The 24,247-nt window shown below is 40.5% G+C and overlaps 1 protein-coding gene and 1 long non-coding RNA gene across 2 annotated transcripts; one reads left to right on the top strand and one right to left on the bottom strand.

Annotated features, from left to right (window-relative positions):
* Positions 1–635: 635 nt before the first annotated feature.
* Positions 636–23,278, top strand: LOC119719121. The gene is made up of 3 exons (XR_005269878.1): positions 636–2,018; positions 4,118–4,246; positions 23,048–23,278. It is a non-coding gene; the product is annotated as an uncharacterized LOC119719121 (long non-coding RNA).
* Positions 2,785–8,960, bottom strand: LOC119719120. Its single transcript, XM_038188439.1, has 5 exons — positions 8,652–8,960; positions 5,382–5,566; positions 4,842–5,080; positions 4,109–4,255; positions 2,785–2,949 (listed from the first exon to the last, which is right to left on the bottom strand). Exons 1-5 carry the CDS (start codon positions 8,837–8,839, stop codon positions 2,818–2,820), a joined length of 891 nt encoding a protein of 296 aa, XP_038044367.1. The 5' UTR covers positions 8,840–8,960; the 3' UTR covers positions 2,785–2,817.
* Positions 23,279–24,247: the final 969 nt, after the last annotated feature.

The raw sequence follows: 24,247 nt of genomic DNA, 5'->3' as shown, positions 1-24,247 counted from the left end.
CACCACTTCCATCACATTGAACATTCACCACAATCCTTATCTTTTCAAATGATCCTCACTATTCTTAACACTTGTTCTCTTATCATTCAACATCATCTGTAATCATTCATCAACATCCTTGATCGTCTATTTTCATCTGTAATCATCCATTACCACCACTGATCATCCACTGTCGTCCTTGACTATCCTCATTCAGTATTCAATCATCCTCTATCCTCCATCTACATCCTTGATCATTCATTATACCACCATGCCCACTCATCCATCACCACCCTTAGTCATTCGTTATTCTCCCCAATCATCCATCACTATCCCTAATCACCCTTCACCATCCTTGATCATCTATGATTTTTCTTGGTCGTCCATTATCATCCCTGGTCATCCATTATCATCTCTATACCTTTCCTTCAAAGTCCCTGATCATCCATCACCATCCTTAATCATCACTAACCATCCCTAATCATCTACCACCATGCCTAATCATCCATCACCATCCTTGATCATTCCTGGTCATCCATTATCATCCCAAATCATTCCTCAAAATCCCTGATCCTCTATCACAATCCTTGGTCATCCATTTTCATTCCTAATCATCTACCACCATGCCTAATCATCGGTCAACACTCTCACTGCCTGGTCATCCATTATCATCCATAATCATTCCTCAAACTCCCGATCATAATCCCTGATACATTCCTCACCATCCTTAACCATCCAAAATCATCCATCGTCATCCTTGATCATTCATTTTCATCCCTGATCATCCCTAACCATCCGTAACCATCCTTTATCATCCCTTAACATTCTTGACCTTCAATATCCAAATTTTTAATCATCCATTATCATCCTTGATCAGCCCTCGTCATCCCCATTATTTATCATCATCCCTTTAATCCATCATCATCTTTCACCATCCCTCATTAAATTACCATACCAGCGTACCATCTCTCTCTCTTTCTTTTCTAAAAATATCATCTTTTAAAAATAGTGTCCTAAGAAGACGATAGGCCCATCACCACCAGCAGCACAAGTGGCTATACCGAAAAACTACCGGGGATCCGTGTGTAGTCATACGAAAAGGCAAACTAATGACATTAAAGTGCATACAAATGGTATGCTAATCGCTGATATGGAACAGAAATGGAATTTTACGAGGGAACTAGAGGTATTAGACCCGGGATCAGGCTAAATGAGATTTACAGATGCAGAGAATAAAAGACAGAATTGAAAAAAAGGGACGAATGAATTCAATGCAATGCTTTCAAATGTGTTGTTTGACATCTTTTGGGATATATTGCTAAGGAAAAAAATAACCATGTGCATCGAAGTTTTGTTTGTTGCTGTTTGGAAAGTCGACATGATCTTGTACAACGGTACACATGTCTAAGGAAGGCCTATGTTATCAAATTGCCCAAAACTGAGAAACAGAAGCAAACAATCACGGCTATGGGGAAAAGAAAAATTCTGAATCTGTAGTTTTGCAGTTTAACCCAGAGCCCTTTCACCTCTATACAAAATATCAGACACTTTTTAGTTCTCCATCGCCGTTTATAGCAAAATATTTACATAGAATGACAGCCACCTGCATTCTAAACTACTTTCCTTTTCTCTCGCATTGCTGACCCAGTTCAGTTCCTCTTAACATTCCAGTTTCTTCCGGAGAGAGAAGGCGCGATATCTGAGTGCGAGAAAAAAAATCATTGTATCAACTTCAGACTGGAAGAGGACAAAGGCACACGCTATTTCGATCGATACAGGCTACGTGAGGGAATTCAAAGTGGGCGGGGCTATTTTACTGCTATTGTGTACGTGTTATCCAGGTGATACTCAGTGTGCTGACGCTGAGGGCGAGTTGAATTTGGGTGTTTAGTTTCGGTCTTCGAAGGGAGAAGATTGTTGTTTGAAAATGTCTCAGAACTATGGTTTTTAACAATGTGGAGAGTTTCAGAAAAGAGATTGGAATAAAATAGAATGGAATGCTTCATCGTGCTTTGTCCCATGGGAAAGCTATCACAACGGTAGGAAGAACATAATTTTAAGTCTTGTTTGCACGTTAGTTTTAGACGCTTATTTTACTTGTATTGTTTGTATTCAGCATAACAGACATTATGAACCTACCTTAAGTGCATCACGTGTGTGCCGATTAACACGAAGCCAGCAGATATTGCAATAATTGGTGTTCCATCGCATTTGTAGCTACCTATATTTAAATAAAAACATAAGAACAGAAAATATTTTTTCACTTGAAGATGACATTGTTTAAACGACTCTCTGTTAACAGTTCAAGTTCTTTAGTTCGTTTTCTGTTATATTATCGTCCAGGTCGTGGCTCCTGTATAATTAATGTTGTTAAAATGTGGAATGAAAAGGGCAGAAGTCTGACATCTGAAGTGGGACTTATTATGGTAGAACTTACCTCAATTATATTAGTTGGCTTCTTCTCGTGATGTCCATGGTGCTTCTTTCGACAGGTGCTTCTGTACCTTGAGTTTGGTGTTTTTTTATTGATTCTTTGAAACTTTTAATTTTTTTTTTGGGTGGTTTAGATTTTAAATTTTGCTTTAATGTATTTGGCCTCTTAACCCCCCCCCCCCAATTTCGAACAAATGCCGAATGTGTTGAATTTTTGTGTAATGTTTCTCGTGTTTAGCCCCTTCCCAAATCCGAGTTATCCCCTTGTTTGTGTCTACCCTAATTGTGATAGTACATGTAATTATATTCCCCCTCCACCTTGCCATTTAATTTTGCTTTGGAAATGAATCCTTGAAAATGCAGCCAAAACCCCGTTCAAAAAAGCCCTAATGTAAAAAAAGAAATCTAGAAGTAGAAGTCGTATTCGCCCCGACAGACGGAGTCGGGGCGCTCCACAGGGGAGGAGGCGTCGGCCGTACTGCAGTCGGTCTGCTGAGGCTCTGGTTCGGTATGCTCTTCCACGGGAGACTCGCAAACCTAAAAAAAAAAAAAAAAGGATCAACAGAAATGTCTTCTTCGAACCATTGTTACTTTTATTTACCCATGTTGAATAATAGAGGCTAGGTTTTTTTACAAGGTTACATTACGTATTTTGTAGCATATCACAGTACACTATGTGGTACAATATACGCAAAAGCTTAAAATTTGGTGTTGAAATGCGTTTAACTGCAGTACTCTCGATCTCTCAGAATAGTTCAGTGAAATCGTTTTCCATTCTCATGCATTTTCAAAGAAGAGTTTCACACTTAAGACCTGTGTTGTTTTTGTAACTTATACTTTATTTTCTCTAACCCCCTTCGATATCCGAGTGCCATTGATGAAGGGAATTTTTACGTCTGTCCACAGTATCAAACAATCAGCAGATTCCATGAAATGTTTTGACAGCAGACAATTCAATTCAATTTTATTCAGCTGAAATCAACAATATAGACTGCATATAGCAACACAAAGATAAGGAATCAAAGGACTGTTTATTCCGTTTGGGAAATAAGCTTATAGTCCAAACATTTGAGACTCTCACTACCGTATATATGAGAGTCCCAAAACTTAAGGTATTGAAACCATGCAATACAAGAAAACAGACCGGCACGTGAAACAACCAGTCCAACAACCCTTCAGTACTGCATCAATCAACTGTGCCAAAAGAAGCATATGACATGCCTGGTACTGGTCTCTATTTCTATAGAATAATGGCTGTGACAGCCATTTTTCAAATTTTGAAAATTGCTTATTATTCTACCAATATTTTTTTTTAGAGGACAAATCTGCGATGGCCCTGTAGTCAAATATCTTTCTCATGACTCTGACTGTGTGTGCCACATTTCATGCTTGTATCATCAAAGGCACAATGCCATCACCTATCTTCCGTACTGTGTGACTTAACATGTGAACAATGAAAATGACTTATGATGTTGTTATAGGACCGGTGCAGTGTTAAATTTGGAATCTATGTGAAATATACATTTACGGGACCCTTGGTTGTGTTGCGCATAAGTGAAGATATTTAGAACAGTGATAGGTCACGTGTGAGGGTAAGAATCCCAAAGACCAGCTTTTCATAGAAGTCCAAATTCCATGTGACACCAGACTTGAATCGACAACGGTAGCCTACTGACTTTTGATGTATTGATGTTACCTTGTGCAGTTTACGGCCAAACTTGGTTAGTGGACGGCTCTGTTCGTGCTGCATGAACGCGTCCAGGCAAGACTGGGCGGCGGTTGGCTTCCTGGCCTTGGCCCGGGCCCTGTTGCCGTGATTACGGACGGAACTCAGGTGAGTCTCCTGCAAAATTACAATCAGAGATGAGAAATTAGACTTGAAAGCTTGTTTTCGGGATCAACTACTTTTTTGTAGTATATGGATTGTATCTCTTTTGTAGGATGTGTATGGTTCAGGGCACAATCGATATGCAGCGAGGAAGTGGTTATAGTGACCATGTTTTATGTCGGTCTTCCTGTGGAGAATTGTCACAGACGTTTTATGCATTTACAAATAACAAAATGGTGTACCTATGCAAGAATTACTTTAATCGTAAATTTTCTACACGGTTTGTAATGTACCATCGTATTGAATGTTGGCATCGATAAAAATATTAACCGCTTAAAACTAAATCGATATTGAGGAATCTTTGCTTCAAACCATGATTGTAATTTTACCAAATTTATAAAGCATTTTTCCCAACAAAATTGGCTGACCTAAATGAAGTGAAAAAATTATTCCCCCCCCCCAAAAAAAATACCCCACATGTTTAATTCTACCAAACGGTGCAATCTGTCAAAGATGCAAAATTGTGCATCCTGGCACAATTTGATTTGACCACAAAGTTCGCTTTACCGCCCTCTGTCGTTCGATATTGAATTGAACTTACCAGATGCATTCTCTGAGCTCTCCTGACGTCATCCTGCAGTTGCTTGTCCCGAAAGTTGTTCTCCAGGACGGCGCGGCTGAGGCATGACGGGAGCGGCCTGGTGGCGTTCTTGCCGTAGAGGGCGAGCTCCAGCTGAATGCCGCCGCGCGATGGAGGGCGCTCTCTCCAGGCCTTCTTGACCGGCAAGTGGGAGGGCAGGGGGCTTGCAGAGCGGCTGGCAAAGTACTGAATAGCTGTCACTGTTGATGGATGTAAAACAAAAACATCGTCATTATACACATTCTTATAACCACTTATTATGTACATATATACACGTACTTATAACCACTTATGGTGTACATATATACACGTACTGATAACCACTTATGGTTGTATGTACAGAAGCTTCTATAAAATATGTATGAACGCAATAAATTAATGCCCGAAGCGAGAAAACCAACACAGGTGTCCAAACACACCTTCAGGAACTACAACAAATTGAGGTGTCAAAAAAAGGTGACGAGTTGAGTTATAATTGAGAACGGAATTTCTTTGGCTTACTCTTTGCGGGGTCTGCTTCCAGGTCGATGATCCCAACGTCCTCGGCCTCTTTGCCGGGCTGTGATTGGTCCAGATAGTCGGTTGTCTCGGGCTGCTCGTCGAGGGCGGTCGCAACCGGGTCTGCGATGTCATCCTCAACATCCGGGGCATCCAGTGGCTCGTTGGTTGGTTTGTTGAAGTCGGTCCTTGAACAACAAAAATGTAAATGGCATTTCTTTCAATTAATTGTGAAGATTGGAACATTTAATTAAAATAAACTCATAGATGTCTGCATGATTACCATGAAATTACACCCGCCCTTCCCTTAACTGTAGGCCCTTTTGGCTAAGAACCGTCCTCAATCCTGGAAAATCCTCCAATTACCTTCATTTATAATTGGATTCAGCCTCAATCCTCTAAAACCAACAGTTATTTCTTGAATTTGTTCAATGGGAGGGTGACCACTGCCTCAATCAATACTTCAATCACAAAATACGTTGAGACAGTGCCAATGGTATCATGGAGCAGTGTGGATAGTATCCACAAATTGACGACCACGATTATGCTGGGATGAACATAAACATTGCAGGGTACGGCCTACGATCTCGATCATGATAATACATACTCCAAAATCTGACAAGCTTTTTTTGCCATTCAGCCTCAATCCTCCAAAAACCTCCAAAACCACCTGCTGACATTGAAGGATTCAGGAGGGTTAAGTTGTGAACCATTGAAATTATAATTATTAATGCAGAGATTTTACATTTAGGTCTGTGCCAGTAAATAGGCTGTCATTGTTACAGTGAAGCTTTAAATCCAGATCCTGCCATAGGCCGTGATAGCTACAATGAGATCTAGAATAATTGTTTGCATTTTACTTGTGTGTTGTACATCATTCTTCATGTGGCTCTGTCAAAATGCTTTCCTCTGGTAATGATTAAAATCTCCCATGTGACGTGCATATGCTGAGAATATCAATCTCCGACATGGCATATCACTGGAAGAATTTCAAGTTGTCTTTCTGCATTACGGCTTTAAATCCTGATGCAACCTGGAACCATGTCAACCATCGTGTGATACAGAACATCCTTTTTGTTTGTACTTCAAATGTTGTAAATCATTCTACATGTGCTTATGTAAAATATGACTTCCTCTGATAAAAAATCAAATCTCCCATGTGATTTGTATAGGCAGAGAATATCAATCTCCGACATCATAATATTGTATCACTGGCAGAAGTTCAAGTTGTCTTTCTGCATTACGGCTTTAAATCCTGATGCAACCTGGAACCATGTTAGCTATAAATGTGATATAGAACATCCTTTTCGTTTGTACTTCAAAAGTTGTAAATCATTCTACATGTGGTTCTGTACCGCTGGTAATAAATCAAATCTCCCATGTGATGTGCATTATGCAGAGAATATCAATCTCCGACATGATATATCACTGGCTGAATGTCAAGTTGTCTTTCTGCATTACGGCTTTAAATCCTGATGCCGCCATGAAATATGTTTAGCTACGGTTTGTTCTTAAAGAAGTCTGGTTTAGTATTTCAAAAGGTGTAAATCATTCTACATTTGGTTCTGTAAAATATGATTTCCTCTGGTAATAATTCAAATCTCACATGTGATATGCATATGCAGAGAATGTCAATCTTTGACGCAATAATGTGGCCGAATTTCAAGTGTTCTCTCTACATGCCTTCAAGATAGACCGTTAGTGCGGAGTATAGGTTTTCCCGGCCGATTTCACCAAGTTTTTTTTATTCAATTTAACGCCTGGCTCATTCAATTTGGATTGGAATTGAAAGATCGCGCAGATCGCCATTCAACAATCAAAAAGAATAATTCAGTGTCACTATCCTATCGGCTGTTGGCTTCACCTGTCCCTGAAGATGCATTCAAATTAAAAGAATCGTGTTGTTCATTCAATTTCGTCTGAACCAACAGTGCGGGGTTGATCGGGCATTCATTTTTTATTGATGGGCAAACATATTTCACATTCTGGCAATCATCTTTTAAGACTCGCTGCGTGTCCGTATTCCTATACAATGCTGAATTATCTCATCGTAAATCATATCTGATATCTTCAATCCGCATGATGCTCATCTCCCTTTCTTAATTAAAGGGTCCGTGCAATGAATCATTCCTAGCAACACTCCTCTTAAATGTATCAAAACTATAATAGTTGACATAATTTTTTTGGTTAATTTTATTGCAAAGTACACTTCTTTAAAGCCTTTAAAGTTTGGTATGCTCATTGAAAACATTAATGTGAGAAAGGGTTTCATTGGCTTACTGCCAAAACTGAATCACCAAAGAAAGAAATTTAAGGCAGCAAAATGTCCAAAATTCTAGCAATAGCCGTGTAACATTGAGTTTTTTGGCCCGGAAAAACATCACAGTTTTGCTCATGAATTTGGAAGTTTGCATTAGCATAATAAAAGCCGAGAAGGCACCGAAAATACCCTTCAAAATGACAAATAAAACTTGAAACTAAGGTTCAATGGGACCCAAATGTTGCATTAAAAAACAATTACTTTGCATGGGCCCTTTATTTAGACAGACATAAGCAGGAACGTCTTCGTCAGACGGAAGCGGCCAAAGAAAACATTTTAGAAACCTTAAGGTTACCAAGTGAATTGTTCCCGATGGCCCAACCATAACAAAACATACGTTCCCCGATGTCTTGCACGTCAAAAGATCGATTGGTGAATCAGCGATGAATAAAAAAAAACCTTACAAAATGCAGAACGAAAGTAACAGTCAACAAAGTTAAAAGATTAATAGCATATCGAAGCACAGATAAAACGTACCTCCTAGAAATAGGGGGAAATGTATCTTTTAAAAAATCTTATTAATTTGAATGACCAAACGCTGAAAATGATTGCCCATAAACGAATAAGAAACGAAAAGCATGGTAATAGGCCATGTATGCACCGACGTTTGCTAATTTTAATGCATCAACCTTCAAAAGATGTCAAAAACTTAATTTCAGAATGCTTACAATTAAGTTTTGAGTGCATGCACCAAAACGAAATTATAAACACTTCACGCGAAAGCGACTGCGAAGCGAAATTCGTGACGTCAACAATACATTCGAAGCGCGCCCACCATTGTTTATGACGACATGAACTTCGCTTCGCCATTGCTTTTGCGTGAAGTATGAACCATCAGGCTTTTGTACTGTTTGAAATTATACTTCTACTGTGTCCTTATAGGCCGTAATTTGACTGCCATTAACCTTGTATAGAATTCCACTGAATTGTATTGAGAAAGAACGGGTCCCTACCTCTCAACCTGTTCTTCCTGATAAGGGATGACCCCGATAGGTACCACCTTGTTGGACACGCCGCATGCCGGCAGCACAACCCTACTGAGCACCCGACGCCAACTCGGGCGGTGCATCTTGCCTCGCACCCACGCCCGCTGGCGAGAGTCCGCGGGCTCTGGTCCAACTTTAGTATTCGTACAACCCATTTTCGGATGACGAATGTCTCTATTCTCAGTTTTCTGACGAAATTTTGCGCAAAATATCACGAGGTAAAGCACTCTCAATGTTCACTCTCTCGATCGCTACAGTTTTCTGCCTGTTTCTGAGTTCTCGTAAACAAAACTTTTTAATGTATTCATTCGATGACGTCACAGTTGTTGCCAAAGAAGTTCATTTTGTAATTTTTTTAAACTGTGACGTCAGCACGGAACTACTTCACAAGCCGAACATCTTGAACCGATACGCCATTATTTTTCATTATTTTATTGGAAATTATATTTTGGCGGGATTTTATTTAGACGTACGCATTTCGTGAAAACCAACCTATTGGCTCAGTATCTGAAAGAGAGTTGACGATAAGATTCAAATACTATTTTTCCTTCCACCAAATAAACAGCGCGGAGTATGACTGCGCGTTATACGCGCTGAAAACGTCACAGTTTGAACGCGCGCGTGCAATCCAAAACGCACGCGCATAAGGCATGCGCGCGCTGTTGTGGTTCTGCATTCAAATGCGCTGAATATTCATAACATGTTTCCCATTCCGTTCGCACACGTTTATTCAAGTTCAAACTATCCAAAGTACGAATTGGTAAAGTTTTCTCAAGAATTAATATATGATAATCATGTTTATCGGAAGTATTTCATCTATTTAATATAAATGAATTCATTTAAGTCGTCAAACGACCCAGGAAAAGTACCGATTCGATTAAAGGACTACATTAACCGTTTTTCAAGTCCTCTATTTAACTAGCTTTATTCTTCCCAATAATGAATAATTCCTTGAATCTCTAATGTATACATTTTCATAAACCGCGGGAAAGACTCGTAAATGTTATCAAAACAGAAGGTTCCTAATAATATAGCTTGTCTTACATCTCAAGGATGAACGAACTTGTATAATAAGCGAAAGATACAAGAAACGAAACTGCAGTCCGTTGTTGCTAATTGAAAGAAAAGTGAAACAGCTAATCTTTCATTGAAATTGACTGGCGTCGTGTTTAAAAAAGAAGAAGATGCCACCCGTGCCATGCTCGAAAGGCAGGGACAGAAATTAAGACGTCGTCTGCTAAACGAATCTTATTTGTGGCTAATTGAAACCAGCGCACAGTTTTATCAAGGATGTGGGAGTGTTTCTGCCGTTGTGAAAGCTAGTCGGAGCGGCCGGATCAATTAGGCCTAACCGCCCCGTAATTTGCCAGAAAGGACGAGGGAAATTAGCGGAGGGATAGGGTAATCCAACCGCTTCCACTTTGTTGCTTATTAATTATCGTTCCGCTTCTGATAAAAAGAGTCTTTTCGCTCTCGGGCCCTGTTTCACTTCATCAACCTTGAATTTGAGTGGTCCCACCGGTACGTGTCTGCATCGGCTTCCTCTCAGTGTTTTCAAACTCTGTTCGACTGTTTTCCAAGAAGCGATTCAAGAGGGGCAATGTGCAATCGGTAGTCTATGTAATAGACCATGGCGAATGGTCTATGATATTTGAGCAGATTCGCTGGTTAATTATGCAAGACAACCGCCTCTTGACCTCTAGATTTTGACCAGTCAGCGGGCGCGTTCTATATCGGATCTTCGGTCATTCACTCGTTGTCGCGTCATAAAAATCCTTGACACACACATCGGCTGTGGCCGTTTTCTTATGTTACGCGATACGCGCAAGCTTGTCTAGGTTTGATCGATCTATATGCAGGCTCATCACAAAAAAAAATGCATTGGAATTGACCAATCAAACAGTTAGTCCTGATTTGGGAGTGAAATGACGTAACGATTCAGTAAAGTCGACTCCGATTGGCTGAGGCGCCGATCGCATAAATCTGCATGCTTAGATAATTTTATATCAGACATTATACAGGAGACTGGGCTCCGTGGATAACGGGTGATACTCAGACTATGCAATTGACGGCTCAGCACAGACATTTGCAGTTCATGTTATGTGTACTGCCTGAGAGTGGTTCTCATTTTAGCTCATGAAAAAAGCCAAACAATGTTTTCTGCTTAGAAGCTCAATATAAACAAGCCCCATCATACATCTTCCGGCCTGCTTGTGCTATTTTGTCTAATGTTTCTCGATGGGACTGAACACGTCAGGAATTAATTACCTGTCTTCTGCACAGAGCCAAGGTCAGGTGGGCTTTAGCACCAATGTTTTCAAATTTGCTAGATTGTTTTTCCGGGAGCAGTTCAAGATGTGCTATCTTAAACTGAAACTCTTTCCATGATGTGTTCCGTATTGTCTCCCTCTCTTCTGCTGAAGCATAACATTATGATGTCTTCTGATATTCTGATTCGGCCCGGGCGTGTACTTGAAGCATTACGACATCTGCATGTGGCATCGTTTGTCTCAGACTGGGCCATCTGTTCGTTACATTTTGTTTTGCTGCCTTAACTCGACAACTATAGTACAACGTGGCGGTCACTGTGTGAAACAATTTATCAGGGAGTTGTTTGTAATCACAAGGTCTCTGTTAAGACCTTATATTTGATTTCTGTTCCTTTTTGGAAACCACTTTGAAAACCGCTCGTGCGTAGTGAATTATATATTGCATTTCACAGTATACGGCTATTGTCAGTAATTGATTTTGTATAGCTTTAGAGTGTTATATTAATAACTGCTACTGACGAGTAGCCATATTGTGCTCTTATATCACTGAAATCAACCTCGTCCCCGAGAAATACTTTAATTTCAACCTCCAATAGTAACCCCATGGATCGGAAACGTTCTTCCTGTTTCCTGATTACAGTAATGGATTTTTATCGAGTAGTTGGTGTTTTAATTCCAACGTGTATTACGTAATAACGTTCGCTGTGAATTATTATGTCTACTCCACCTCACACACAATCATCGCTTTTTCATTTCGCTTGTATTAATATGAAATGTGATACTATATTATTGGTTGGATAAGTTTGTAACATTTTTATCTTTGAAAACATTTGTGTTTTCGTAACTCACGCCGCGACGAATTGATTGTTTTTACCCTAGACACAGCATACAAAAACAAACGTTGATGTAAAGCACAGCCAGGCATCAGACTTTTTCTAATTTGCATGTACGTATCCAAAAAATTTGGATACGGAAACGATCCAATGCCAGGGTGAGAGAGCAGGTAGCGTACTGCTCGACACCATGGGAACGAGGTTGCACTCAAATACAAACTACTTTGAATTTCACTAAGGGTAACCTTTATGCGGCAGGAGAATTTGTAAAATTCTTAATATTTTAGTAGCTCAATGTCAAGTCCAAGTATTCGAATATGCGACCAAATCCAAGTTGGAACAATTGACTACTAAATTATCTTAAAATGCTCATGGTAGTTTTCGATCAACCCTAACAATGGGTCATCCCGATGTTGATCTGTCATTGTCTGCACGGCCGTTCCGATGGCCCTCAGATAACAATTCCGTTTAAAGATCTTTATCTCAACATTTTATTATATGCCTGAAAGGGCTATCCATTACTAAGACAATCTTGCTCTTTTTTCTCCATCAGTGACGGTTTCTTGGAATGATATTATCAACCACAAAACCTGATTTGTGCGATAGTCTCAAGGGTTCAGACGGACATGCTTTAATTTGTTGATGTGATGTTTTATAAGACTTTTTTTTACTCAGCCCAAATCCCCACCCAGATAACATTCCCTAATTTGAACAGACGACAGGTGGAAATTTAAGCAAACCATATCCCTCCACATGGTGAAATAGCAATGAAGCAGTTATTCGGTAACCGTTATATTACCAGGTTTAGTACCTAATAACATGGAAACGCTAACGTCAAAACGGCCACCTCCTCACGAGATCGGTGGAAATTGGTCACCGTGTTCTAGTTTTACCTTTTAAATAGGTAGCTTTGTTGGTACAAACGAGCTCCCAAATATCGTTCAGTAGCCAAATTTGACTTCGTGTCCAGTCATTGAGTTGTTATTTACTCTACAAGCGCTGCGCCTAAAGAATTCACCGCAATTACGGAAAAGGTATTATTTTCATTGGCGAGGTAACAAAAGAGCCAGGGTCGTTGAGAGCCAGGGTTTGAATGTACTGCTGATGAAGGAAGGAACTTCACAATTACCCAACCGTGAAATTTGGTGGACACTGCCACAACTGTCTGTAGCGAGTACCAATTAATTTTGACCTGGAACAATATACTGTAATTAAACTTGAACTAGCAAGCGTACATCGCTTGCTACTGAATTGGCTTTTTAATATTGCCGGTGGTTCTCAGAGGAAAGCGGCCAATATTGTTTTCTTCTTTTGACCGGAACAGGTTCTTCAACTCGGAGCAACATCGGATCTAGGTAAGGCCCAAAAAAAAAATAGTTCTGCTTCCGGTTTCCCTACCTACCCTATTCTGACAGCCCCTACCCTAATTTTGTATTGGAAAAATGAGGGGAAAAAACACCCAATTTCTACCTTTTACCCTTGACTACACGCAGACGCCTCCATAGATCGTACACACAAAAAATTGGCAAAACAAAAATATTGCCCTAGTATTTTTTTTGCCTTAAACACGTGCGTGATGCTTCCCCCAATGGTAATACAGACCTTTGTGGTCGGAGCTGGCAACTTCAGATAAATTATGACAGCAATTTCTTTTTCTTCATTTAAAAAATAATAATTTTCAATAGTACTTATTTGCAATTAAAAAATTAATCAAAAGAAAATACATACGAATCTCTGAGTGTTCTAATCAAATGAGTATATTGCGTTATTTAGCGACGTTTTGCGTTATTCAGTGACGTATGAACTGAATTAGTTCGACTGTAGCGGTCTTCGGTTGATGATCCCAACAGTAAATTTTCCTCTCGACCTTTCTCGTCTTGGTTACTCTTAAAGATGTAAGCAACCGGAGCGGTCCATTTGTCATGACCAATCAATATATTCCTCATCCCACCAGACCCTATCTTTTCTAAGGACATATGATTTGTACCACTTGCTCGCCATTCATCACTTGCGAATATTTTGCATTGACGTGTCACAGACACATGTGCCAATTGGGGTGGAGTTACACAATTACGCAGGTTTTCATGTATGGAATGGTCACCGATAGCAAACCGCCCCCCCCCCCCAATTCCTTGGAGGGTACGGTAGGTCTACGCGCGCTGATCCGAACCGATACTTTGCTTCGTTCTATGTCCAGCATTTTGGGCTTAGAACAAAAACCGTAGCGCAAAATGCACTCTACACATAACACGAAGAAACTAAATTGCGGCTAACCTCGGAATTGATTCTTGGCGCGTGAAATTTGATTTTCCCCAACGTTGCATTCGGTTATTATTATTTCTCCTCATAAAGTGGCCGATGACAAGCAATTTAACATGCTCCCATTTCGCGACACTGTGATCGCCCGTGTTTTTTTAATAATAAGATTATTGCAACCTACGGAGCGCAAAAGAAAAAGAAGAAGAAGCAAGAATCTTTGTTTTTGTTTACTTTCAACCTTAGCTTTGACTTTTCTGTTCGGCTTGTTATAAAGATTTGTGCGATAGTCTCAAGGGTTCAGACGGACGTGCTTTAATTTGTTGGTGTGATGTTTTAAAGGACTATTTTTTTTTGTATTCAGCACAGATCTCCACTTAGATATCATTCCCAAATTTGAACAGAAGACAGCTGGAAATTTAAGCAAACCATAGCCCGCCAAATGGTGAAATCACAATAAAACAATTACTTAGTTAATATAGTTTACCTTGTGTGTGTGTGTACATGTTGTTTAGACCCAAAATGTGTTTTCCTTTTAAATTCCTATCCCTAAAAAAAAACGCCTTCATCCCTTCCCTCCATGTTTATCATCCAAACATTATTCCTCAAAGATCATTTCCTATCCCTACGTTATGTTTTTTTCTTTTGATGAAAATACGTGACTCGAGTCACGAGTCACCAAGCTCGAGTCCGAGTCCTCATGGTCGAGTCCGAGTTCGAGTCCGGGTCATTTTCCAATGTGACTCGAGTCGAGTCTGAGTCACGAGAAATGTGACTTGAGTCCGCCTCGAGTCCGAGTCCTGGACTCGAGTCCTACAACACTGGAGTTGACCAGAAATGAACTACATTGGCATTTTATAAGACGTCTTCAAACAAGCTACTTACTACAAAGAAATAAACTCAGAAGGTGCTTATTTCGTGGCCTTATTAGGGTGTCCTTGTTCGAAGATTCACCCAAAAGAACACCGAATTTCCAGTTGTCCCTGACGAAAAATAAAAATAAACCCAGAGGGCGGCATATGGCACGCTAATTAAAACGGGGACCCAAAACAATTTTTGTAACGAGCATAACTGTCACGCAGAGTACAAGCCACCCTGGCGGGGATGTACGTGCACTGATACCAATTACTCAAAAGTGATCAACCGTGATGGATTAGTAATTGGGGAAAATATTTTCCCAAGGAGTCAGTAAAGTCCGAGGAATAAGAGATAGGGGTCGTGTAGGTACCCTTTATCCGGCGGGGGAATTGGCGGTAAGCGCCCGTCACGCCGCAGGCGAGCGCACGCTGGATTTTCGGCAAATACAAAACGTCAGTTCAAGCAGAACGACAGAGCACACTTTGGGCGATATTTTTTGTATCAGATGTTAAACCTGTCGAGAATATAAAAATGCCGCAGTAATAATGTTTTTTTTTGTCTAACCGGAAGATGAAAGAGTTTCACAGGAAATCGCTTCCTTTGCTGGACAGGTTTATTCATTCATATAGAGTTCTAGATAACCTGGGGATTCCGCGCTGCTGCCAAGCAGTATGAATATGGTGGTTGTACCAACACGTCCCAAAAGAGGTATCCATATCTCACGACACTAGAAGTGCGTGTTGCCTTCAGGCACTGGTACAGTGGTCTCGTGGCTGATACTGATCTGAATTCTTAAAACCAAGAAACCGGTCTAAATGATACGCAAACGACATCAGAATAACAATATATGTACTCTCAAAAGTCCCCGGTCAGATGGACCAGGAATCCAGGTCCTATTGGCCATTACTTTTCTGGGTCTAAATTGACACTTTTCCTGGCCAAAATGACACTTCAGTGGATCATATTCCGGGTCATTTTGACACGAAACCCAAGTGAACTGTTATTTTGACCCAGTTTTGCCCGTACACCGGCATTGGTGTTTTGTCTGCAAAGGTTTCAATTTATTCACTCCAATCAAGGCTATTTTTGTGCAGAAAACCTTCCGTTTGGAGAATCTTTTCAGTGAGTGCCGGTCTTTTCTTTCTTTTCTTGCACCATCTGGAAAAGTACCTCTGCCCAGCTGACCGATCGCCTCGATTGGCTTGATCTGATCAAAGCCGGCGGAATCTATTCTTGAGCTTGTTCCATAATCTAGGTTGTCATCGACTTGGCCGGAATCTCTCACGCCGGTAATCCACTTCAATAATAATAAAAAACCTGCTTGCGGCCGTGGACCGTGAAGTATAGTGGGGAGGGGGAAGCTAACTTAGTAAGTAGGGTGTTTCTGGTGTCGTTAATTGAATAGAGGATCACCGACTCGTTGGCAAGTTACTTGCTCAAGACTGTGCTCAGTTCTATGTATTTGCTTCAGACTTGCTTTCCCCAAAATATTGGTAAGCTGGTTGGTAGCTGATTTTGTTAAGCAAGTATTAAGCAAATTGGTCGAAATGATTCCAGCACAGCTAGAGATATGATGATTTACATCCTTTAAGAAGGCAGATTATTTAAAAAGAGCTAAGGCGACTTGAGCCTCATTGTGATAGGTTGGGTAACAACTACGCTTATAGTCCTTATGCGTAAAGGCCATCTTAAAGGCCATCTTTTGTTAGATTCACTCGTAAGATGTAAGATTCACTCGTGCATATCCCAGCAAAACAAAGGCACGGTCATCTAAGATGGCTGCTATACGCACCAGGTCTATCAGGTTTTGTTCGTCATGAATCTGTAACAAGTTTCACGACTTATATACCAATTTGCACCCTGGATTGTCAAAGATAGGACTGCAGGAGACTACAGGCAGTAGAGTTTCACGCGATTGAGCTTGTTCGATTCTTCTCGTGGGCCCTCACATAGCGTTGACATTACGTCGGTGTCGGGCAACAAACTAATATTTAGTTTCAATCTCGGTAAAACGAAATTCAAAAGCACATTGCACACTGGAATGAAAAAGAAATAAGATTTGCAGTGTCTTGTGTTGTATAAACATGGAAGGAGACCGTCAACACACGGCAAGAAACTACCGAAAGGCTTATTTGTTCCTCGGTCCGTACAGTTTATGTTTCGGAGCCAGTATTCCTAGATTGGTTTACTATACAATTTAACACATTCCCTTTCAATTGGGTTCGATGGCTTTAGGCGGGTCAACACGGTGGCGACTCCGGAAACCCTGGGTCATCGTTTGATGAAATGTTCGCCGAGGAGGAAAAAAATGAAATAAGGATGTTTTGGATGCTATCCATGTTTCTCGCAAAGACAGGTGGCGTCGGTCTATGACATTCAGACAAAAGGTATTACCCTTTACGTCTAGACTTTATGTCTATACTCACATTGCGATTTGGGAGCCGGTTTTCAAAGTCTTATAAACATGGCTTGTGCACCTGCTCCAATCGTTAAATTAACAGAGACTTAATTGCAAATACAACTCCGATTACATTTTACTACAGAACAATGCATGCTTTTTGTGTGGGCGTTTCTTTTTTAACTTTCTTCCTTTTGGTCCTAAGTTAATAAACGTCAACGGAACGTGAAACCTTATATGCCGATTTACCGATGTAATCCCTGCCGCTCCTTCCGACGAAAGATAGCATATGGATGTTCCGCGTCCGTCCGCATTGTCATAATATTTTGGTTATCTAGACTGCAATGTCCGCGGAACTGCAGCGTGGTTGCTCACGATGTTTGCTGTTCAGAGTGGGCGATTGCGGAGGAAGGACTCTGAGATTTCTGATTGGATTATTGGTGAGATGGGAGACTGTTGAGCGACGGATTTCAGCGGCTCGACTCTTGACGGCTGTGCGGTCTTTGCTAGGCTTCATTCAAGGCTGCATTCAAGTGTTTTTGCTATATGGTTTCATGTTATTGCTTTTGAGGGATTATCAAATGGGTTGAATATTCTTCTGGGATTTTCGTCCAACCTCTTATACTGTAATTTCTTCTCATTGTCTCCTCTCTACAAGTTTCTTCCGGCTTTCCGGCTACAGTGCCTCGGGTACTTTTGAGGGATCCTTGGTTTCATTACCAGAAAAATAATAATAAAGAAGTCCCCGTTGACGTGAAAATCATTTCTTTGTGTACTTTCTAACCCATATTGACCGTGTAAACATAGTTACACTTGCTCAATCATTGAAATTTCTCTAGGAAAACAAGGTTCCTTTATATCTGGTTGTGACCTGGACAAAAATAGTGTCTGTATCCTGGTATTAGTGTAAGCCTGATGACAAAACACCTGTACCCGACCTTGACAAGATTGGATACCTGTGCTCTAAAGTTGAAAAGTCGAATAGCAGGAAATGTTTCTCCAGCTGGTTAATGTCAGTGAGAAAAAGCGGGGACCGACCTGAATGAAGACTAGCGGCAACGACTTCCGGTGGCAATGATGTCTCCCAACTCATTTATTTTGCGTGATTGGAGGTTTCCCTGCCTTCGTGGATGAAATCTTGTCTGTCTGCGGTATTTCATGTTCTATCCCCTTCCGTGTTTACATCACTGATTCAATGTAAACACTTTTATCAGTCTTGTGTTTTTCAGCCGGTCACGCTGACAGAAAAGTTGATCGCAACGAGCACAATACCTACGCCTTTTGCTTTTCTTTTTATACGAATGTGATCTGCCAACCACGACCAGAAGATTAGTTGTACAACACGCCACGAAGTTCATGCAAAAGGTTAAATAAAAGAATCCAATCCTTGCAATTAAGCATGTGGCCGTTGTAAAATTGCCAGGTTGCAACCGCCGACAGATGCCTCATTCCGGACTTCCGATGTAATTTACTTGCTCTTCCTGGGCGGTGTCTTGTGCTTCTCTTCTGGCTGATCAAAACTAGAAAAGAAACAACTTTATGGCCTGTGAAACCATGGGACCTCAACTTACAGGCAAAAGATAGTGTTATAGGTCATCAGTCTCGGTCCAACATTTTGGCCTACGGTATCAAATGAGGGAAATAATGCTTATAGCAATTAAGGTATGCATCCCTTGACTTGGAAAATATGTGATAGCATTGCAGCGGTGGCAGCCTTTTGGGTGTTATCACCCTTTCTTTTCAAAATGGTCACCAAAATGCTTGTTACCATCATCTACGGGTGTATACCTTGCCAATGAGCATTATAGTCCTTTATTCCCCTCATTTGATACCGACCACCCCCAGGCTGATGGCCTATGTATTGTGACATAAATTGATAGGTGTTATTTTATTTCAAATCAATAGTTATAATCTTCAATTGTTAAACGTTTGCGTTGTCGGCCTATACAGGGTGGTTCAAAAAGAAGGAAACACCACTTTTGACAGGAATTTTAACCTTATACTTAACTTAATTGAATTGTTATAATGTAGTAAAGTATAGCTCTTCAACCAAACATGGTGAAAAAAATCTTTAAAAAAAATCGCAAGAATCGTTTAAGTATACTAATTTGAATACAAGTCACCAAAATAACTGTTGTCCACTTGTAATTCTAATTCAATCGGATGTTTCGTAGTTCACAAATATTAAAAAACACAATTTGTAATTTCCGTGGAACATGAAAGGTAAAATCTTGTCATAATATACTTTAACTTATGCTTTGATGATATTAAAGAAACGCATGAAAAAGAAAAAGGATTAAACATCAAAAGTGTTGTATCTTCAAATCGTGCTCCTGAGCTCAGTCAAGGGGACGGGACACACAAGCTTGGCACATGAATTTTTAACAACCATATCTCAGAGACAAAATTTTGCAATCATTTTTTCGTCACTTGTGTTTAAAGATCAATATTTTAATACCATTAAATTAAATGTTTAAAATATGCTGAACAAGTAGGTAAAAATTACTATCAAAGGTGGGTTTCCTTCTTTTTACACCACCGTGTAGTGTGCAAATGATAATTACTTTTACTCTGTCGAGGTTTGACCTAAAGGTATATAATGATTTACATGGAATCCCTCATTCTCCCTACGACGGGCAGAGCATACTGTTCGAAACGTTGAGTCCCTCCGGTTCTTTTCAGAACCACACATACTCACAAAAGAGATTTATTCACATGGTGCTACCGCAAACTTATCTTGTCTTAATGATTTACATGTTAGCTCGACAAACACGCAGTCTGTACCATTCGGCTTCAATGTGTTTGATCTTGGTAATTAACTATCAAATCAGAGCCAGGGCTACTAAATAAGCAACAGTGAAATAACAAAGATCTTATTATCTATTTTCCTGCTGATGTTTCACCATATTGTGCCGTTATTTTGCGATAGAAGTCTCATTTCGCAGTTAAGGAAGATCTAATTTCACTTAAAATAATTGCTTGGCAAACCTTACAATCACGGACTTTGGGAACATTGAAAGATTGCATTTCTATTATGGAAATCCTTCACGGCGTAGGGATGTAATCCTCTAGAGAACCAGCGGAATCTAGGCCCCCAGTGGTCGCGTGGCCATACGACTTCTTACATCTGCCGTCGGGTCGATATTGAAACTTTTGAAATATCAGGTATCGTATTATTGACGGTGTTTCATAAAGGTACGATATGGGAAATAACCGGTTCGCCTAGGGCAACGTACCCTTTTTGAAATGTCAACTCACAGAAAAATGTGTTATTTTTAAGTCGAGCCATAAAGCAAAGCGGTCGAGGGTAAAGTGCAACGACAAAACAGGATCGAATTTCTCCCTCAAAAGACCCAGTTTCTTTTTCCTTTTTGTTGGCTTGGGAAATTTGCGATCTTCAATCGTATGGAATTGCTGTCAATGCATCGGGGCACTTTTGACACGCAAAATGCATTTCCAGAAATCGATTCGCTTCGCGTGCGAAGGTTGGAGGATCGAAAATCAGACGACTGAAGAAGTTGGTTTGGAATTGAAGCTGATGTTTGCGCGCCAAATATTTCGGTAAAAGAGATATTTGCTTGGTGAATACACCAGGCCACGGGGGGTAGATGACAACAGTTCAATATTGGCTCGGTTTTGGTGTAATTGCCAGGACGCCGTTTGACGGAATTGACATGCTTTTACACCTGATTGGTACATGCTCCCAAAGACCGGCGGACTGGTCCATGGGGTCGAGTCTGCGTGAGGCCAACGCTGGCGATATCGATGTTCCTTTCGCTAGCTCGTTCCCCAGCGGAATATGAAGTTACCACGGATCAAATTTCCTCGTGCGTTCTGGTCAGACACTTTCGTGTCACTTTGATCTCTTGAACGTTTATACTTCATCAAACCCTGGCAGACCTAGCAAGGAAACCACACAAATTCACTTGCACAGTATCGCGCACTGTCAGCTGAATCTTAACCCAATATTTCGACGGAAAATGGGACAATGTCGACCCAGGAGACTATAGCGAGCTACTTGAGACACACATGAAGTACCGACATCACAAGTGTTTCTCGGGGAACAAAAGTTGTGAACACGGTTTGCATAATTTGGCTATTCCCTTTTGGTTTTTATTACCCGCAAATCAATGCCGATACCTGAGCTCAATCTCCAAAGAAAAAAAATCGAAAAAGCACTTGAATTACATACCGGTAACAACAACCTGTTTTGAGACTCTCAGTATATAGTCAGTGTGTACTCAGTGTGCATTCACTGTTTATTAATAAAGCGGGAGTGTCTGAGTTCAGGTATTAAGCTATCCGAAAGTAGTAACGAAATGTTTTGCTCTCCTTTTGGCCGTCGTCATATTTGACGAGTTGCTATACTTTTCTCATCTTCTGATCTTCTGCCTCCAAGCTTTCCAGATTTGAGCAAGACCCTTGGCCTGTACAAAGCTCATACCTGTCTACTCCTTGATGTTGTTGAGAACCACTAACAAATAATTGGTATCCAAGAGTAATAACAAATAACGCATACAGATTCCCTTTAAACGGCCGTTGTCATATAACAAGTCTGGTAAGTGAAAGGTTTGCGGAAACACTATGTACGAAGAATTGGTTCTGAAAAGAACCAATGATGAGTTTATACCTCTGGTTCTTTTCAGAACCATTCTCTTAGTGAGTTTATACCTCTGGTTCTTTTCAGAACCTCTTAGTTGAGAAATTATTCCCACATGCATGTTTTCGCAAACCTTTCATTCATTAGTATCTCCACCATGCAAAGCCTCAAATCTTACTTAAGTCTGGTAAGGGTTTATAGTCTATTTAGTGAAGACTATTGGTCAGTTTGTGACTTGTCATTTGGTTTTCGAAGCTTAGAGAAGGACCTCGCGTGCCCGTGTTTTTGTGTTGTATTCTTTTAGCGTGTAGTCTTTGTAAGGGAGAGTGGATAGTTTGCCTGTTTGCTTAAGATCTAGCATAGTATTGTGCAGATGCCCCATAAACTCCTTGTGTCCACTTTCCTAGGTAGTATTTGTGATTTAAAGTTTCTTTAGAACAAGTTCAATTTGTTACCTTTGATATGAAGAAACCACATGTAGAAATCATATGTAGAAAAGGTGAGTGGATGAACGATGGATTCACTGACAATGCAAATCCATATATGTGTACAATACTAGTTCATATTACATGTACAAATCATGTTGTAAGGGCCTATTAAGCACACATACACTGAAAGCAATCTTGTCGGTTGGCCATCTTGGATATCTCAATTTCCCAAGGATACCGAAGTGGCATCATGCAGATTCGGAGTCAGCAGGTCTCAAAGGCCTAAAAAATGGACTACATCTAATTGGTTAAAGTATCTAATAACCTGTGAATCCTTTAAGAATGACTGAAATAGATCTACAGAGTACTGGGTTACGACAGTGTTGGCGTATATATGGATTGACGGTTCAAATCATCTGTGGCCACACACATCATCTTCGATACCAGAGCTTTTTCCCAGGAGGTAGTTCCCAGTATTTCCCCCGCCATCTGGATCCTCTTCATACCCGTAGCTCTTCCCCTTACTGCCATTCGTATTCACCTTTCTCAAATTGCTCCATAAATCATCTCCTCGCTGCCACCGATGACCCCACAGCGCCCTCTAGCGTCCATAGGATACCCTTCGGTTCCCTCCGGAATCTCATTAGTGAGTTTGCGAGACCGGCGTGATACCAGCTGTTATGTTTTTTATGCTTTTCTTTTCTTGCCGTTTCGTTTCAGGTGCATGAGCTCCAGCTTCCCGCCACTTTTTTTCCCGCCACTTTTTTTCCCCCGCGGGGATATCGGTGGAGAGCAGAGTTGTCTCGGCAGCGAGAGATCACTGTCATTGTGCGGCGCTGAGGAGTCAAGATCGTCTATTACACCACACGCTGAAGGTCGACCTCAGTCTGGCTCTTAAGAAAAATTAACTTGCAGCTGAGGAAAGACTCCAAAAGAGACTGTTCGTCACTGTGACTGACACGGAGTGGAGGTGAGTTTTATTGCTAATTTTTCTTCATATCCGTCAAGTTTTGATTCCGCAGTCTCCGTAGATTTGCAAATTGTTTTCACTTTGTAAGTAGGCTTAGGGTTTTAGCAGCGGGAAAGTAGATCAAAAATCATCATGACTTGTCTCTACGTTAGTCCGTTAGGGGAGTTAGTAACAATAGTTGACATTGTCTATTGCTGCTACATACATATTGTGACCGATTTCAACCAAACTTTGTCAAAAGTATCAGTAGCGCAGCCCAAACATGTCACATGACCAAACCGGGGTCAGAGGTCATCACGGGGGTAACTGGGATCAAAAACCTGATTTTGTTCAACTCAAAACACTACTCCTTCCAGAAACTACACGGCACAATCACGTGACTTATGCATGATCACGCATTCGTTGGCCCGCAGCTTCTGAGATCCGATCGAGCTTGTTTTAAAGAAAAAGTCGCCGATTTCCACTTTGCTTGATATCGTGTCGGTTAGTTGTACGGTTTTCGCAACAACCTGGTGAAAACGTACACAAGAGGTGTACATAGAAGAGGCTGTTTTAAACCTTGAAAGTGTGCACAAATTCTATATCCCTAAATTTGAGGCAAGCTTTACCTCATATTTACTGAATTTCTCTTTCAAATCAAACTATATTTTGTTTTACCAGATCACCTACCGCAGGAATGTTCGTATACAAACAAAATCACATCTGTCATTATTGAAGGTCTGATACTGTTGTAATCGTTTCAGTTGATGTTGATGTTGAAAATATGCGTTCTACCCGAGATTTTCCTTAACATAATTATTTTACTTGGTCTGTTTTGAACCTTTACTATCCTTACATTAGGACTTTTTCTTTTAATTGTTAGATACGATAGACGTATATGCTCCGTACGGTGAACCATAAACAATGAGACCTACTATCCTCAGTAAACAAATCTTGATCATTCCCGTCTT

This window comes from Patiria miniata, unplaced genomic scaffold (genome assembly GCF_015706575.1).
Source record: "Patiria miniata isolate m_02_andy unplaced genomic scaffold, ASM1570657v1 HiC_scaffold_8, whole genome shotgun sequence".
In the NCBI taxonomy this organism is placed as follows: domain Eukaryota; kingdom Metazoa; phylum Echinodermata; class Asteroidea; order Valvatida; family Asterinidae; genus Patiria; species Patiria miniata.
The sequence above is the reverse complement of the archived record's forward strand: the minus strand, read 5'-3'. Positions and strand labels throughout refer to the sequence as shown.

Bases quoted from the DNA above. Each gene is read 5' to 3' on its own strand.
- LOC119719120 (XM_038188439.1), bottom strand. From the start codon at position 8,839: ATGGGTTGTACGAATACTAAAGTTGGACCAGAGCCCGCGGACTCTCGC. The intron at 4,256-4,841 runs GTAAGTTCAATT...GTAATTTTGCAG, and splicing joins GAGCTCAGAGAATGCATCTG to GAGACTCACCTGAGTTCCGT. The intron at 2,950-4,108 runs GTAACATCAATA...TTTTTTTTTTAG, and splicing joins TTGGCCGTAAACTGCACAAG to GTTTGCGAGTCTCCCGTGGA.